This window comes from Quercus robur, chromosome 3 (genome assembly GCF_932294415.1).
Source record: "Quercus robur chromosome 3, dhQueRobu3.1, whole genome shotgun sequence".
NCBI classification, from domain to species: Eukaryota; Viridiplantae; Streptophyta; class Magnoliopsida; order Fagales; family Fagaceae; genus Quercus; species Quercus robur.
The window spans coordinates 16,086,686-16,105,806 of NC_065536.1; the positions used below are offsets into that span (position 1 = coordinate 16,086,686).

General features: G+C 35.3%; 1 protein-coding gene across 1 annotated transcript; it reads right to left on the reverse strand.

Moving 5' to 3' along the window:
• Nucleotides 1-492: 492 nt before the first annotated feature.
• On the reverse strand, nt 493-18,803 carry LOC126717278 (uncharacterized). Its single transcript, XM_050418800.1, has 19 exons — nt 18,623-18,803; nt 10,849-10,958; nt 9,922-10,080; nt 9,268-9,333; nt 9,059-9,148; nt 8,578-8,883; nt 8,319-8,416; nt 7,030-7,065; nt 6,780-6,900; nt 6,417-6,653; nt 6,078-6,173; nt 5,931-5,996; nt 5,662-5,700; nt 5,440-5,574; nt 4,153-4,514; nt 3,354-3,447; nt 1,835-2,026; nt 1,241-1,358; nt 493-958 (listed from the first exon to the last, which is right to left on the reverse strand). The coding sequence occupies exons 2-18, from the start codon at nt 10,945-10,947 to the stop codon at nt 1,260-1,262; spliced, it is 2,295 nt and encodes a 764-aa protein (XP_050274757.1). The 5' UTR covers nt 10,948-10,958; nt 18,623-18,803; the 3' UTR covers nt 493-958; nt 1,241-1,259.
• Between the last annotated feature and the right edge of the window lie 318 nt (nt 18,804-19,121).

The window sequence follows — 19,121 nt, forward strand, 5'->3', positions numbered from 1 at the left end:
CGATAATAGGTTATCATGATAATTGAGAAATTGTTTTAGTAAAAAAAAAAATGTACCGAGTATAATTTGGGGTTAAAAAAAAATCACTTGTTAACACTAGACGATTATTTGCTATCATGCGAAGGCGGTGGCGGTGCAAAAAGAGTCGTCGGTGTCAGTGGTAGTGGCGACGGCGGCGACAGCGGTGGCGGTGGCAATGGCGGTGGCGGTTGAAAGTGGTTGTGATTGTTTATTGTATAGATATATTATTTTATTATAATAAATATATTATTTTATTGTGATGTTTATATTATTTTATTGTGTTAAAAGCTAAAATAGATCCACTACTGCAGCATGTATGTAGGTAAAAGAGATAAAGTAATTTTTGGTGTTGGTGGAGCTAAAAAGCTAAATTTTTAGCTCCACTGCTGTGGATGCTCTTAGTAATTCCTCTGAGCGACAAATTACATAAGAGAGGAGCAGGAAGAAAAATATCTAGTAAAGTCAAATAACTAATTTGACAAATGGGAAATGTTTTATTTCCAAAAGAACAAATTTAAAATAAAATTATAAAAAATCACTTTCACAATAGAGTTTCTATGACTAGTATGTAACCACAATACAAATCTACCAAAGCTTTCGACATCATAATATCCCTAATTTAGCAGCTCAGGAACTTGCCTTAATCCTCCTCCAGAATGAAAAATCTTCTATTGTTGCATGCAGAATCGGTCCATTAACAACTTTGCAACATCCAATGAAAGCTGGCGCGCCGGCAATGAAAGTTCAAAATTTATAACACCATCTGTTCAACTAGGAAACAGTGACCTGGAAACTTCTTGGCACATTTGGAGAATGTGGCTATATTCAGCAATCAATTTGTTTTCCAAATTTACAAACCTGATAAATACTTTTGATCACCATAAGCACCCCATGTAGAATCATATTCCCCAATATTTTTACACAAGCAGAAGATCACCTGCAAACATTAGTAATCTCTTGAGATTGGACAGCCAATTATTTTTCAAAACTAAGCACACAAACTTATCTGGTCAGTATTGGAAATCCCCAAATCACTCAAATTAAAATTCCTTTTTCTCTACTTTGTGCTTAGAAAAAAGTTATCCTCTGAAAATCTGCAAACTCAGTCTCTGCTCTCCTAATCAAATATGCACTAACACTAGAACAATATTGCAGTAAAGATGGTTAAGAGAGAGAGAGAGAGAGAGAGAAACAACCAATAGTAAAATTCAGTACACACCTCCTGGATGTCATACGCATCACCTGCCCTGAACCAATCTATAATTGAGAACAAGGTCATCAGCCTTCTTCCATATATAAGCCCGCACTGTGGCTAAGCTCATGTCTGGGGCCAAGACCTGGAAAAAAGCAAGATAGTTTTCTAAGAAATGCACCAAGCCTGACAGAAAACAACGTCGAAAGTAACTTTCTAGAATGGTAAAACTTGGAATGAATCAAATGTCTTTAGAATGCATTCAGCTCTTGCTATAACCCATACATGAGCTCCCCAAGGTTCCAATATCAATTTTGCATTCCAAGGAACTGAATCTAACTCTAAAACAAGGTAGCCCAATTTTGTTTGGATTCATGGTGGCTTTTGAGTATTCAGATTCAATTCCTATACTTTACTAAATCAACATATATAAAACCGAACAAAAAATCTGTAAAAAACATAGTATCAAGTATATAATCCAAAATATAAAAGAACATTTAAAAAAATAAGATTCAAAATTTAAGAACACAGAAATGCAAACAATTTTGGTTTATATGCCAGACTCTCAGCAAAAGTTCATCTGTTATTATACTTATACATTCAAGGTCTAAATCCACTTGCCTGATTGTTGCACAATATCTCTATGGAGGGTTTAAGTTTTTGCCAAGGCTTCAATCCGGACCGAAAAGTTCCATCTCCAATCACTGAATGCTGTAACTGCCCTCCAGCCAGTCCTGGAGCAAACGTTCCATCGGGATTTACACTATCCAAGGGTTTGTCAAGGACCATCTTTTCTATGACATAATTAATGACCTAAATTTCAAAGCACAAAAAGCCATTTATTTATAATGTATTCTCCCATGCAGAAGATGCACAATAAAGAAACACAACATTTATGCGAAGCAAAAAAACCAATACTTTTTTCAATCAATGAAAGTTGCATTCTGACAATACATGTCAACCATAGTCATGTGCCTGTGCATATGCCATTTCCACTAGAATACAGCTATAATATTTTACCATCCTACAGAAGACTTCTCATATTAACATTCCATTACAGCAATATTCATGTACAGTTAACGTCAACTAACAACGTGGTGAAACCTTAAAAATAATTATCACTTTTTTTCTTTTTAGTTTTCTCTTTACAAGCACATATAAACGACATACAATGGACCAAAGCAAAACATGAAGCATTTACAATTGAAAATTCAGTGTTACACTTAAATTTTATAAAGAAAATACTTTAAAAATGCATTGATGCACTTCTTTTTCTGGCTTCTGCAACTGACATGTCAAACACAGTGAATTCTAATTCGAGTTTACTATTTTCTTTTTTGAACTTCAGGGTCCCCTATGCTACTACCAAGCTACTGCTGCTCAGAGATATGGAAGGTAAAATGAACCAACAGGCAAGCTTCCAATGAAAGCTAATGAAACAATAATAAAAGATCCAATAATTACTTCTTCTTTTTTCCTTATTTTTACAAAGTGACCCATTCTTCTCTAATCTTAAAATTCAAAGAATTAATAACAGCTCTGAACTTATGCACAAGTATGTTTGCTAGTACTAAATCGGCACAATGCATCTCATGGGCTCATGGCACACTAAAATATCCTTAAATTTTATTAATGAGTGACTAGTGGAACAAATATCTACTAAAATTTGGTACTAAGTTCCTTAGAATATGACCGTATAAGAGTATTATTTTTTGTAAGCCCAATGATAAAGGAGCTACTATGTTTTGACTCCTACAGTGAAGATAACAAGGCACCCATCACGGTTAGCAGAAAATAACGTGCTAGTCAATTTCCCCTTTCTTCCATCTTGTCTTGGCATTAATATAATGCATAATAGAGAAATTATGACTGATTCAAAGGTCATATCAGTATCTTACAGATATTTGATAAATAATTTAGAGCTCAGATCACTGTCAACCACCAAAATGGGTTTGTTTCACTAAAATAGAAGGATGTATGATTTTCAATGACAGAACAAAATACAGTACACAATTAACCATAATTCAGTGATACCCAAAATCCAAACAGAATAGTCACTTCATAGAGAGTGCTTTAAACACACAAATATTGTGAAAACTTTTGTCCATCATATACTACCCAACAGAAAGAACAGACTTACCTTATGAATCCTCAATATACGGGGTGCACTTAGTTTCCCTTGTGTGAGGATCTGGACAGTTGAACCCTCACATGGATGTAAATAAAAGCTGCACCTGCAGAATACATAAAATTTTTGTTGGGAAAAAGAATTCACAGACCCCTTTTTCTTATTTTCTTTTATATCTTAGTAAATGAGAACTTAAACATGTCTTCTGGGAAATAAAAAGGGCAAAGAATATGAAGAAATTGCAGCCACAAGAAGAAGCCAAGCAGCAAAGTCCTTAGGACATGAGGGAGAAAATCTTTAAAAATTTTCTCAAGCATCATATTAGTTTTATGAGGTTCTAACAGAAGTATTCTGAAGTCAAGTGCTTTGTGCAAAACACATGGATATAATTAACTGGATATATTTGAAACATTGTCCTTAACCAATAGTGACTCCCAAAAATTAATTGAATTTTTTAAAATACCAATACCAAGTGCCCGTTTGGTACAGCTTATTTTCATCATTTTGAAAATAGGGTTGTTTGAAAAGGATGTACCTAGAAAAAATTTAAGTTTTAAATAACTGTATTTTGAAAACATTTGGTTTGAAACTGCACTACCAAATGGGTACTAAGCAGAAAGCAGCGGGCATCTTCCAAAGAACACAACGGCAATGATAAAAGGTGTATATGCAGCTTTACCCCTCTCTCTCTCTCATCCTCCCCTTCTCTCTCTCTCTCATTTATTTTATAAGGTGTATATGAATTTATGCAGCTTTTCTGGCAAGTAACATACCAAAATTAAGCAAAATATCTTTGGATGTTAGAATTTACTTGGTATTTTCTCTGGGAGGGAGCCGATTATTCAACACACAATCTAGACACCAGAAAGGAAAGTCCTTCTCATCTTCAGTTCCCTCTAAATCAGTAATTTTCTTTCTCCATGGACCTCCATAAGAGCCCTCAGTAATAATGGATGGAGGGTAAACAGTTGAAAATTCAAATGGTGGATACACCATTGAGTCGTTCTCAGCATTAATATCAGCCTCAATTCTTGAATGGGTAAGACTTCTATGGCTAACATCCTTCCCAGATAACAAATCCCCATTTGCTGAAGCCTGGGATCCAAATCTTTGCTTTCTTTTAGCCAACCAATGAGCCAAGAGTCCTTTAAGGGTTTCTCGAGCAAGATTAACCTGCAAAAATTCAAGAATGCAACATAATCTTCTAGAGAAGCTTTCATGGTATCAATAGATAATTATACTCAGACCCAGAAAGCAAAAGGTAGATTGTGAATCTACATTCTTAAATTCTAGTAGCGTTGTTCATTAAAAATATTCTGTTACAATACCAACAAAATGTGATTGGTAAATTTTCGAAGGACCATCACATTTTAGAAAAACTAAAATAACTTGGGAAACCAGAGTATCATAACACTCAGAAACTTATACACAACATATCACAATATTATGGCCTAACAGAAGACCTGTAGAATTTGAGACTATGCTCTGATCTTCCAGGTATACAGAGTTCTTCCAATAGAAGCAATAAATTCAAAAAGACTTTCATTCTTTCAAAAGAAATTAAACTAATTTGATATTCAAAAGAAGCAAGACAGAAAAAAAAAATTAAACTAAGGTTAAAATACTTAAAACTTGAAAAGAATTAAGTACACAAATATTTTGTTAGTTGAGTTGAAAAAACACTGCATTCCTCAGTTCACACTAATAGCAAGCAAATAAGCAAGTCATTCATGGTAGAGACGGGTAAAGAGAAATCAACCATATATTTCAACCAGTAATGTTAAAACTTGAAAAGAATAAAGTACACAAATATTTTTGTTCGTTGATCTGAAAAAACAACACATTCATCAGCTCATGCTAATAGCAGGCATACAAGCAAGTCATTCAAAATATAGTGTTAAAGAGAAATTAACCAAATATTTCAACCAGTAATGTATCATCTTTTCGTGCAAGTTGATAAATCCACAAAGAACAGATAATATCCTACATGAGGTACCTCAATATAGAATGCTAGAGCATACAACATATCCCCCTCCCCACTCCCCCAAAAAGATAAAAAGAGCAACAAGAAGGTCCCTGTGAATTTAAAAGAATATACCTTATCATCCTCAGGTTTCCCTGCAATGTTAAGGTCTGCTGAATACATCTCAGCAGAAAAGCATTGTGGGGTGTCCAAATGGATAGATAAACTTCCAAGCCTGGTATCCACAGTGAACCATGCAGGAATGCTTACCTGAAGCAGTTCAAAAATTAAAATTAAAATCAATCCATACTGTCAAGATGAAACTACTATATCTCTAATATAGACTAAGCATCATACCATTTCAAATAGTTCTTCCTTTTTCTCCTCAAATGACACCTGGAATATTGAAATCAAAAGCATGAATTTTTTTACATCGAAACTCAAAAGCATGGATGATAACCAAAGGTGTCCCCTCCCAAAATGAAATTTATAAAAATTTAATATATAAACAAATATTGCCAGTATTAATCAGAAGAACTACCCTGGCCCTTATGCCAATCAGGCACTCCTACCATGTCAACAAATATATCATTGTCAAACACAACTAGAAAAAGAACCAGTGTGACCTTTCCATAATCTGCAACTACAATGCCCTTGGTGATCTCCCACAGCTTCACGGAACCAGCAGTATCCTGTCAATGAAAGATGTTGATTTTAAAGGTCTTGTTAGGTAACATATTGTCATTGTAAAGTATGAGGGAAGTCACAATTACCTTAGTCAACACATGCCTTCTATTATTCAAAATTTCATGCTGCACTATTCCAGGAGTTCCAGGAATGGTTAGTGTTGGCTCTTTGAAAACAGGAACCTACACAACATTGTTGAAAAACCAGTACCTCAATGAGCCAAGAACACTAATATTAATCCCCAAAATGCAAACATAAAAAATTAGCAAATCCAAGAATTAAAAATCCAAAAAAAAACACACAAAATAAAAGTATAATCCAAAACTACCAGTGTCCAACAGGGACACATAACCACCTAAGAACTGCAATAACATTAATATATCAAAATACAAAGTTATGAAAAAACAGAAAGAAGCATTACTCACAAGGGCAGATCCTTCTAAGGAGACCCTTGCCCTCGAAAATGACAAGTTTCCAGCTAAGAATGAACCGCCTCTTTGAAAGACCTTCTGAGGGTTACGTCCTTCAGCAGGCCATCTATGAACAGAAGAATCACTGGTAGCAGCCCATATACTATCATCATGCAAAGCCATTTGCAAAATAGGGTGTTCTCCTGTGCAAAGCAAGAAACTCTCCCTTGTCGCCAAGTCTGTCAAGTATAACTGAGGGTATAAACAGAATTGGGCATCAAAAAGATGAGCTTGAAGCTATATAGCAAAAGACATTAAAAACCTACACAAGACAGAAGTACTTGAATTAGTTAGCTTATAAAAGAAAACAATACTCACAGAAAGGTCTCTCCCACCACTATAAACATGACTAAATGCCGGAGTGCTAGCAAGTGCCCAAACAGAATCTGTATGCACAGCGTAGGAATGCACACATCGTTGCTGACCAAGATCCCAGAGTCTATGAAGATAGTTGGAATAATTAGTTAACCAAAATGAAAAGACGAATGCTTATATTGTTGACACATTTGTATGCTTGCATATGCTGTGTCATTGTTTTACAGTAAGAAGATAGGTGAGAGATATTAACCTGATCATAGAGTCAGAAGAGCCAGATAAGCATAGTCTGCAAAAACACAAAAGCATCATCAATATGCAAGAAATAAAAATATTATTAAATAGTGTATATGCATGCTGTAGAGAAGAGACATCCAACCAGGATGGTTGAAATAGTTGATCTAAGAAAGTTCCATTCAATATGGATGTGAGAGTGTGTGAGTTTGTATAGAGGAAACTTTTTTTTGTTTTTCAGGAAAATATGTTAACACCCATTGGGATTTGAACCAACAACCTAGCCTTCTACCCTAAGGAGGTACTGTTTCAGCTAAATCTCATAGGAAAAAATTTTAGAAAAAAATATTCCATGTTTGGATAGTTGCAATTTGACAAGTGAAAAATTGGCAACCTATATATCCACTGAAAACTAGCCAACTAATAGCCCAAATTCAAACGACCAACTAAACCAGGTTTCAAGAAAAGCATGAGCCCCAACTGAAATATTTTAGTCATTTGCATATTGTATGATGAAGATAATGGTCGGACATTGCATAATTAAGCAAACACTTTTCAAGAATGGAATTGTGAGAGAGAGTACAGCCTTCAACCCAAATAATAAGGAAAAATAATTTGAAGCAACATTTCATCATATGCAATTGTTGAACAGGTGCATACAACCATCCAAAACGCAACTTACTTCAGAAACACATCACACTAGAGCAGATCCACAAAAAGATTATTAAAGCAGCATATATATGGACAATTAAGTAGATATAAAGCTTAAGTTAAATTCCACTAACCACTTTATCAAAATAAGCACCCTCTTATGCCTTTCTTTTTTAATTTCTAAGAAAAGTTTTCAAACTTTTTGGTGGACATCTACTAAATTGTATCCATAACTGTGGGATACTATTATCTTAAATTGGTCTGACTTAACCACATCTTTTCTATAGAAAAAGAAACATGTTAAAGCTCTCTCTCTCGCTCACATCTAAACCCCTACTAGTAGACACAAATATCTACAACACAACCTCTCAGAGCAACTTCAGAATCACACACAATCCAATTAATGCAGTTTCTGGTTCATAATATTAAAATAAATTTAAGGTAAAATTATATTCCAGAAAATTAAATCCAGTCAGAGAAAATCAGTTAAATTCTTTTCAGTCTTATTCAGATATGATTCCTATTACATTTTATAGATATTGAGTTGTAAATCTTCTATTTACATTAAAGATAGAACTAAAAACCAATTCTTTAAGTTTTAACCAATGCAACTTTAGTATATAATTCAAGAAAGAACTGCAGACCCATCAGACATACCTGCCAGTAGAATCCAGAATCAAAGCCCTAATGTTATCTGTATGCCCTCGTAGTTTCATAGTCTTTGAACCGGATCTTGGGTCCCAAACTCGAACAACCTAGAGAAAATGAAAAAAAGAGATGAATGACACATTCAATGATAAAAATCAACATATTCAATTCAACCAAGTGCAAATACCTCCAATAATTTCATAGGTAATGCAGAAATGTAATCAAGTCAGAAATCAAAATATAACAGTAACCATATATAAGAGCATACCTTTTCAGTTCCACCAGAGACAAGAAGAGTTCCACTATCATTCATTGCCAACGCATAAACTGACTCCTTATGGCCTTTGGCAGCAATTGGAACATATCCATGGGACTGATTGGTGTGCGCAGAAATGCTGTTGCTTGAGCTTATGGTACGTAAACTTGAAATTGGTAGTGAATTTCCTGAACCATTGATACCATTTGAACAATCATCTTCCATTGCATCACCTGACTTTGATAGTGGAGTAAGTGCGGCTTCAAGATCCCATATGAAAACCTCCCCTCCAAGGCCACCAGAGGCAACAATATTGCTCTAAAATGCATGACACTATAATAGGATCAGAAGATGATTTTGATGTGATATGATACTATACCTCAAGACAATATGTGCTGTCATATTGAATAAAAAAGTTATTTAGTAGGACAAACTGACAGGAACCTTTCATTCATTCATTTAAGATCCAAGAAAAAATTGAAAAAGAAATTACATTTTTTTCTGCTGCAGCAAGACAAGTAACATAGTCGGAGTGTTGACGGAGAGTCCTTGTACATGTTCCATCAGACAAACTGTTCCATGTCTGGCGTATCATGAGTATTATGAAAAATAACCATATCAGTAAAATATAAAAGCCAAAGATAACAAACAGACCCCCCCCCCCCCCCCCCCAAAAAAAAAAAAGGAGAATGATTAACAAACCTTAAGGGTTGTATCTGAAGAACAGGAAACAAGAGTATTATCACCAACAAGGACAGCATCATTAACCTGTACAACCGCAGACATTCACCACATGTTCAATTGTTGTGAATTATACATGCAGAATACAGTAAAAGCATGAGCAATTGTATTATAAAGATCGAAGAAGATGACTCCATATATCAAGGTAAAAGAACCTTATGAAAATAGACATTAACGTTTAATATGCACTATGAAAATAGATATTAACGTTTGATATGCAATACCCTATCTTTTCCTTCTCATTTCCCCAAATGGGCATGGCTGAATAAATTAATCTAAGTATATAAGGGGTGAAAATTTTCAAAACAAAAAAGTCTGCCTTCTCATGTCTAACACTCTTTTATTCTTTTTCCCCTACTTTATTTTGGCAAGGCTGTTCATCAGGTCTAACAGCCAGTTATAGAACTGGATTTCACCCGGAGAAAAAACAACTTCTATTGGCTCCTTCATCCACACCTAATAGCTAGGAAGTACAGACACTTCATTTTGGGTGCCATACCTATGCTTCCTAGCCAATAGTGAGGCTAAAAAAAATAGTAAAGTTGCAATAGTCTCTTCTAGCAACTGACACGTGAATATAATAAGGGAAAAAGGCAAGAAAAAAATAAACAGTACCCAATCCACATGAGACTCAAAAGTAGTAGAACAGGTAGCTGCATCATCCGTTAAAGCCCATCTTTTAAGTGTGCCATCACGGCTCCCAGTGAAGAGGTAATCACTGCCATCAGTTCCTGATGACTTCAATAGAGCCAAACAATTTACACCTGCGCAATGCTGCAGATAGAGAAACATTGCAAAACACAGTAATATGAGAATTTATAAGACAACTAAGGGTAGTAAAGTAATCACCCTACTGTTCCTCTAAAAATTCAGAAAAGAATATCTTCTCCCTTCTAAATCCCCAGACACCTGGGATTAACTCCTAATTTATTGGGGGCTGCATTTTAATGGGCCCACACATTCATAGCTAAACTGTTGAAGAAGACCTCTAAATTTCAAATGGCCTTCCAACGTGAGATAGAAGTAGCAAGGTTCTTTTAAGCATTTTTTTTTCCCCTAAAAAATATAGGAAAAAAAAAAAAAAAACAAACAAACAAACTGCCGTCCAATAACTTTTTATGATGATAGCAAGTTAATTTCTAACAATCTTTATCACAGCAGGAAATTTTGAAAATATTGAAAAGGTTAACGCTGGAGTTGCACTAATAATAGAATATGATCATTGATGTCTAAGCAAGAGCTACACAGACCAATTTTATTTATAAAGCACAAAAGGCATCACTATGACAGCTATGCCATCCAAATACAGGGTCTAAAGCAATCTCCAGCAGAAAGGATCTTCAACATATTTAGAGGTGATACAAGAAGGGGCCTTCTTTTTTTATTTAAAGTATAGGGAACTCAAATAAAATCAGGAAAAGCCAGAGATTTATAGAAAAGAAAGGCAATTAAGCTTATTTTCTATGACCAGAGACGAGTGAAGGCAACTCTGACCCCAAAAAAAAACCTTAAAACTAGGAGTTTATTTTAAAACTAATATACCTTTGTGTCATCGGCATCATTCAACACATATGTTAACCTCTTCTCCTTACGAGGGCGAGAAGAATTGTTTGTGTTCCCTGCACTACCTACACGGTGCATTGCAGAAACCACTGGAACATATATAAACAAATAAATCAAAATAATGAAACCACAAGCACTTAAAGTTAATCAACTAATTTTATTTAGAACTGATACAGTCAATGCTATCATGTGCTCTCTGTTCTTACAAATACGTCACACAATTGGTATTCTAGTCTTTTAACAAACAATGACCATAAGCTTACCATTTTTTTTTTTTTTTTGGTTTTTCATTTGGGATTCAACGATTTAATACTTATCCAATGTACCATGTAGATAAAAAGTAGCTGTTTAGAAGACTAGTTATAAGAATACAGGCACAAGAGCAGAAATTTCCACTGTCCCAGGTTATCATGCTGAACAGCTCAAACTAGCATTTTAAAAGGTTGATCATAAGAATAAAATACTAAGATCAGCAATTAAAAAATGACATTTTTTTTATTAGTAATAAGGGTTTTATTATAGAAAATCAAAGAAACTGCAGTATACAAGAAGCATAGTCATAGTTATCAAAACCGTACTGGAGGTTGATCCGGTTGAAGAATTGGTTCACTGATTCATTGGCTCAACTAGTGGTTCATTGGTTGGTTGAATTGTAGGTTTATTAATTAATTAAATAATATATTTTTTAATTATAAAAAGCAACTAAAATAAAATTAAAAAAATCCATTTAGGTAAATTAATAAATTATAACAATAAAAAAATTACATCAAATGACATAAAGTTAAAGAATATAAAAAAATAAACACAACATTCATGTAAATCATCCAATAACCAAGATGTATAGTCCAAAAGTCTTGAAACAACATATCTCATATAAATTCAAAATAAATTTTTAGCTTAATCATTAAATCCTAGAGGATAACAAAATTATTTAGATCTCCAAATACAGCTGATGATTAAAATCAATCAGGTGTTATCGTTGTGACATTGGTCACTTGTGTTCCATGCAGACCACTATCTCTTTATCCCTTTCAGTCTCATCACTATCTCTTTAATCTCAACTCTCATCTCATGGCACAACTCTTACTCTATCTCTTAAGAAAATCTTAATCTTTATCACTTTATGTCTTTATTAATTTATCTTTTCGCTCTTCAATAGTTTGGTACTTCGGTTTAGAGCCTCCAGACTTCAAAGTTCAGCCTGTTCAGTGACTTCAGTAGTCCAGTTCAATCTTTTTTCCACAGATACACACGGTATTTTTTTTTTCTTTTATCTGCAGGTTAAAAAGATTAACCCGTGCAATCCGTCAGTTTACACAGTTTGAGAATGGGTTATTGCATATCAGGTATTTTATACCAAATCATTCTAAATAATGCTTTGGCTCACAAGTTTCACGGTTTAACTAGTGGTTTGGTAGTTGGTACAGATTTAATAACTATTATGACAGCAATCTAGAAAGTCAAAAAAAGCAGAAGAGCGATGAGCTGGTAACACTGTCATCCAATCAAAAAAATTGCGTAATCAACTTTAGATCCATCAAACAATGTTCAGTGTGCACCAGGACCATGTCTAGAAAATCTCCCATTCCAACAGCTCAAAAACTCTATTAAGCATTACCCATTGAACCTCAAATTGACAAAAGACCAGAGACCACAACTCCCGCATGGTCACAACAAAGTAATAAACGATCAACAAACTCCTTGGCTTTCTTACACACATAACACAAATCTACAACTACCATTATGCACCTTCAAAGATTATTCAAAGTAAGAATCTGTCCCAAAGCCAGTGTCCAAGTAAAAAACACTACCTTTTGGCAGCACATTGACCTTCCATATACTCTTCCAGGGAAACAGGGAGCCAGGACCAGCATGTACTTCCTTATAAAAGGATTTCACCTCAAAATCCCACTCCTCATAGGACTCCAACAAATCTAATCTTCTGCACCCCTCCAACAAATCAAAATTGACATTTTCTTTTTTTTTTTATATGTAATAAAGATTTATTGATATCAAAAAAAGAGACACCCAAGTACACTGGGAGTATATAGTGGTGTACATATCAAATACAAAAATTACATTAATCAAGTAAACCCAAAATTGAAGAAAAAGGTTGGTTTCTCCACACTAAGAACCAGTCCAATAAGGTTCTAAAAATAGAAGCTTGAGATTAGGCATAGAGCGCTCATTTTCTTCAAAACACCTACTATTTCTTTCCTTCCAAATACACCACATCAAACAATGAGGAACAACAATCCATATATCTCCATTATGATGGCGACCAAATTGACCTTGCCAACAAGCAAGAAGCTCAACAACAGACATTGGCATAACCCAACAAACTCCAAATAAACCAAAAACCATTCCCACAACTCCAAAGCAACCGAACAATGAAGGAATAGATGGTCAACAGTTTCACTATTACACTTGCACATATAACACCAATCCAAAATATGCATATCTTTCTTTTCCTAAAATTGTCAATTGTCGGACATTTCCCCAAGGCAATAGTCCATACAAAGAAAGCCACTCTAGAAGGAATCTTTTGCTTCCAAATGCTTTTCCAAGGGAAAAACTACTCACTATGGCCAACTAGAAGATGGTAGTACACACTAACCATAAACCCCTTACTCTTACAAGGTATCCAACATCTCTTATTCTCCCCAATCCCCCTTACAAGAGTGCTATAAATGGTATTTATGAAGCTCCAAAAGCTTACAATTCCCGATTATGCACATCCCTACAAAAATGTATCTCCCAATGAAAGACTCCATTGGTGTACCTCATTAGATCAACCACACTCGCCTCTTTGTTTCCACAAATCCTATATATTTCAGGATAGCAATTTGCAAGAGAAGATGTTCCACACCATTGATCTAGCCAAAACTGCACTTTTGATCCATCTACAATTTCATACAAGATAAACCGAGATAAGGAGGGCCACCCCCTTCTAATATTTTTCCATAAACTAACTCCATATGGACCAAAGAATGAGCTAGAACACCAACCACCCCAATCACAACCATACTTCCCCTCTATCACTTGTCGCCCAGGAGCATCCCTTTCTTGCCCAAATCTCCATAACCACTTCCCTAATAAAGCAACATTAAAGATTCTCAGGTTCCTAATCCCCAAACCACCTGAAGAAAGTGGAGCTAATCCCCAAACCACATGAAGAAAGTGGAGCACAAACCGTAGTCCAATTAACAAGATGAAATTTGGGCTCATCCCCTAGGCCACCCCATAGAAAGTTCCGCTGAAGTCTTGCAATTCGGATAGCCACTGAAGCAAGAATAGGAAATAAAGAAAGGAAATAAATAGGAAGATTTGAGAGAGTGCGTTTATTTATTTATTTATTTATTTTATAGGTACTCAGAGAACTATTTTTAATGAGTAAAAAATGAATAGTACAAGTTGTTCATGATGATGAACAACAAGAAACAGATGAAACAAACAGCAAAACAAAAGAGAAGGAAATCAGAAAGTTAATCTAAGGGAAAACATAAACTCTGAAAGAGACGAAGAATCAGTAAAACCCCAACAACGAGACCACTCAAAAAGATTACACTGGCATAAAACCTTTAACTCATCCAATGTCTTCGCCATGTTCTCAAAGGAGCGACGATTTCGTTCCAACCAAACAATCCACATTAAGCACCCTGGAATCAAATTCCAAATATTCGAGTTATGCTTCCCAAGCCACTGATGCCAACAAGATAACAATCCTGCCACCGATCCTGGCATAACCCAATGAATACCAAAAGCTTGAAGCATAAAAATCCATAAGGTATGTGTAACAGGACAATGAAGAAGAAGATGGTCTACCGACTCCCCATCACAACAACACATACAACATTGATTTACCAAAGGACGACCTCTAAGCATGAGATTATCCAACGTGATAATCTAATTGTGAGCAGCTATCCACAAGAAGAAAGCCACTCGCTTAGGAATTGCTTGGTAATAAGATCAGGTGTCAAACTTACCATCACCTTTGAACCGCCAACAAAGAGTATCCCTCCTATCACCCCGAGGAATACGAGGTTGGATAAACTGAAGTAGAGAATAAGATGCAGCTAGCTCCCAATCTTCAAAAGCTCTATAAAACCTTAAATCCCACACTCTAATAGTACCTCCTTTCGGAATCCACAAAACCTCAGAGATGCAAGCATTCTTGGCAACTGAACACAAATAGAGCTCAGGATAGAGATCTCTTAGGGTATTATCCCCAATCCACCTATCATGCCAGAAGCAGAAGAGTGCTTTTAATTAAAGTGACTCTAACTCCCTTAGATAAATAACTTTTTCCAACCTACTAATTTTCTTTTCATCTTCTCCAAAATTGGATTCCAAATTGTCTTATTCTTGAATTTTTCCCCCAAAGGAAGACCCAAATATTTCATTGGAAGAGACCCTTGCTTATAGCCTAAGACAACCACCAAAAATGAACAAATATGTGCACAGTAAATACTTTTATTTATATTATACAAAAGTGGTTTTTATGCTATATTAGGAACTAGAGCTTCAAGTATTGCTGTGGCTGCTAAGGATAGAAGAGGGAAATTGGATTTTTCCTATTCGAAGAGGGTGAATACCAACGTTCCTGTCCAAGCTGAAGCGGAGGCAATTTTCTGGGCTCTTCATCTTGCTAAGAAAGTAGATGCATCTCATTTTGTGATTGAAAGTGATTCCAAAATCTGTATAGATGCTATCTCAACTGGTGGGGATCATGTTCCATGGAGGTTAAGTAATTTCATTGAGAATGTTCAAGTTATATGTGTAGATTTTGGTTCGGTGTCTTTTAAATGGGTTTACCTTGAGGCTAACAAGACAGCTCATGAACTAGCTAAATGGTCTAAAAGCCATGGGTATTTTGGCAGTTTTGGTGTGGGCCTCTGCCCTCCTAATGTTGTAAAGTGTAGTTGAGAAGGAGGCTATCTCTGATCATGCTTTTAATCCTTTTTTTTTCTTTCCTTTAAAAAATGTAGCCTTAAAATGAAAATGATGCTCAAACTCTCACTGCATAATTTCATTTTTCTGACAAAATTAATTATAAAAAAGCATTACAAGAAGTTACAATCTCAGACCTACTAACCAGATTAGTTAAACTTCTATAAATAAAAAATTCTAATATAAGTATTTTTGTATAAGGAGCGAAATGAAGAGAAGAGGGGAAGTGGCAGAATAGCAGGTATTATAGGAAATTTGTACATATGAGCTTTGTTGATGCCAAGGAGGTTTATTAATCTCTTATCCAGGAGGAATTAGTTTGGCAAACAATCCTCTTTTGTTTGAAATCTAGGTCCCCTAATCCTGCTGTGGACACAATATGGAGATGAAGAGAAATCACCATACTTTTGATGATTTGAAAGATTCGGTTGTTCAATTGAAGTTGTGTGTTGCTAGATCATTGTTTGAATGGTCTCAAGTTTTGGACTTCATGATATTCATTCTCTAGTAGATTTCATTGATTCCCCTTTGCTCCAGTTTGTAATTTCATTATCTTGGCATTCATTAGGCCATCTTTCTCTCACATTGTACATGAGGTAGCTTCTCTATTTATAAAATTTCATTACTTATTAAAAAAATGTGTTGTAAAATCTTAAATGTTTAAGCACTTGTAGTTGGCTTGATTGTTAGTTATGAGTTTTATTGCACTAGTATGGGAAAAACAACCATACGGAGAGTTTACATAATACATATACCATATGAGATAGAATGTAACCTATCTTACCAACTCCTCGTGAGAGTGACAGTTCCTAGATGTAATCTACTACTTAACTCATTGACCCTTCAATTTTTAAAAACTCATAACCCAATAAAGATACAGCAATAGCACCATGTGGAATGTAACTCCTCACTGTTTTTTATGAGGGCGATTTTGGGGGAGCAGAACAATTGAACATTCAAGGGTCTGGAGAGATCTATCAATGAGCTTAAGTCTAGTTTGTGGGTTTTTTTTTTTTTTTTGGTGTGGAGGGGGGGAGACTATCTTATAATTCTTTAACACCTTCAAGTGAAGCAAACTTTTTCATCATCACCATTCATATTAATAAAAACATATACCAAAAAAATGAGCCTAAAATACAAAAGGGTCCTCTCCAAAATTCCAATAGCACCTATAGTTTCTCAATTCTACCTCCGTAAATTTATGTGCATATAACCAAGACAAAGCAACCCTTCATGAGCATAACTCATGCTGGAGACTTTCAAGTGAAAGAAGCCTATTAATTACCAAAAGAATATAATACCAACAGCCTAATAAACCAAAAGTCAATGTTCCATTGTCCAAATAGAACCATAATCTTCCAAATTTTTTAGCTCAATTAGACCCATTTCAGCTTAACACTCTCTTCTACCTAGCCTATCTACACCCCACCCCCACACCCCCTAGTAGATTTCATTGATTCCCCTTTGCTCCAGTTTGTAATTTCATTATCTTGGCATTCGTTAGGCCATCTTTCTCTCACATTGTACATGAGGTAGCTTCTCTATTTATAAAATCTCATTACTTATTAAAAAATGTGTTGTAAAATCTTAAATGTTTAAGCACTTGTAGTTGGCTTGATTGTTAGTTATGAGTTTTATTGCACTAGTATGGGAAAAACAACCATACGGAGAGTTTACATAATACATATACCATATGAGATAGAATGTAACCTATCTTACCAACTCCTCGTGAGAGTGACAGTTCCTAGATGTAATCTACTACTTAACTCATTGACCCTTCAATTTTTAAAAACTCATAACCCAATAAAGATACAGCAATAGCACCATGTGGAATGTAACTCCTCACTGTTTTTTATGAGGGCGATTTTGGGGGAGCAGAACAATTGAACATTCAAGGGTCTGGAGAGATCTATCAATGAGCTTAAGTCTAGTTTGTGGGTTTTTTTTTTTTTTTTGGTGTGGAGGGGGGGAGACTATCTTATAATTCTTTAACACCTTCAAGTGAAGCAAACTTTTTCATCATCACCATTCATATTAATAAAAACATATACCAAAAAAATGAGCCTAAAATACAAAAGGGTCTTCTCCAAAATTCCAATAGCACCTATAGTTTCTCAATTCTACCTCCGTAAATTTATGTGCATATAACCAAGACAAAGCAACCCTTCATGAGCATAACTCATGCTGGAGACTTTCAAGTGAAAGAAGCCTATTAATTACCACAAGAATATAATACCAACAGCCTAATAAACCAAAAGTCAATGTTCCATTGTCCAAATAGAACCATAATCTTCCAAATTTTTTAGCTCAATTAGACCCATTTCAGCTTAACACTCTCTTCTACCTAGCCTATCTACACCCCTCCCCCACACCCCCACATTTCTCAACACCCAAAAATCTCAACCCCAATCTTCTCCACGCATTTTCCCTCAGCTACCAAACAAAGCCCAAAGCTACCAATCTCACAAAACCCTTCCAAATACTCCAACCCAAAACCCCAACAATCACAAAATTGCACCATCAAAAAACAACTAAACCCAATAACAAAGATTTCAAACCACACCCTCCAAAAACCAATTGATCATCGTCACCTATTTACAAACAATCGGATCACAAAATTTAGGGTTTCAACACGTATTGAACTATAACCAGCTAATTCCAATATCAACCCCAAATTAAAAAAATTCACATAATCAAAAAATAAATAAATAAATCAATCTAGAAAAAACTAAATATTATCAAGAACGAAATTTGAATTACATAGAAGAGAGAGAGAGTGAAGAGATTAAAGAAAAACCCTAACCCTCGAATCAGTGCGACACAATTGAAGCTTTTTTTTAATATCTCAAGCTTGTGTGTTCTTCTTCTTCTTCTTCTTCTGTCAGTGGCCGAAGTTCCAAATTCTAGAGAGAGAAAGTGATTTTTAGAGAGAGAAAGTGGAAAAAATAATAAAAATTGGAGAGAGAGAGAGTGTGTGTGGGTTTCGATATATTTTATTATATGGCAAAAAGGTCCTTTGACTCGGTTTTTAGGGATTTTGATCGGAGGGTATAATCGTCATTTTAATCTGTAACAGATCTTATGCGAAGGGGGAGACATAGCTGTACGCGCTTGCGTGTGGAGATGTTGAGGTACTCGCCTCTCTGGCCGTCTGTTTGGTAGGTGGGGTCGGGTAAGAGAGGGCGTGCATTCAATGAAGTGGATGTCGAATTACGATATTGACCTTGAATGAATAGGGTTCGGTTTGGGTGAAGTTCCGAGTGTGGATTGGGTTTTTGAGGGGTGAAGGAAGGTTAGTTTCG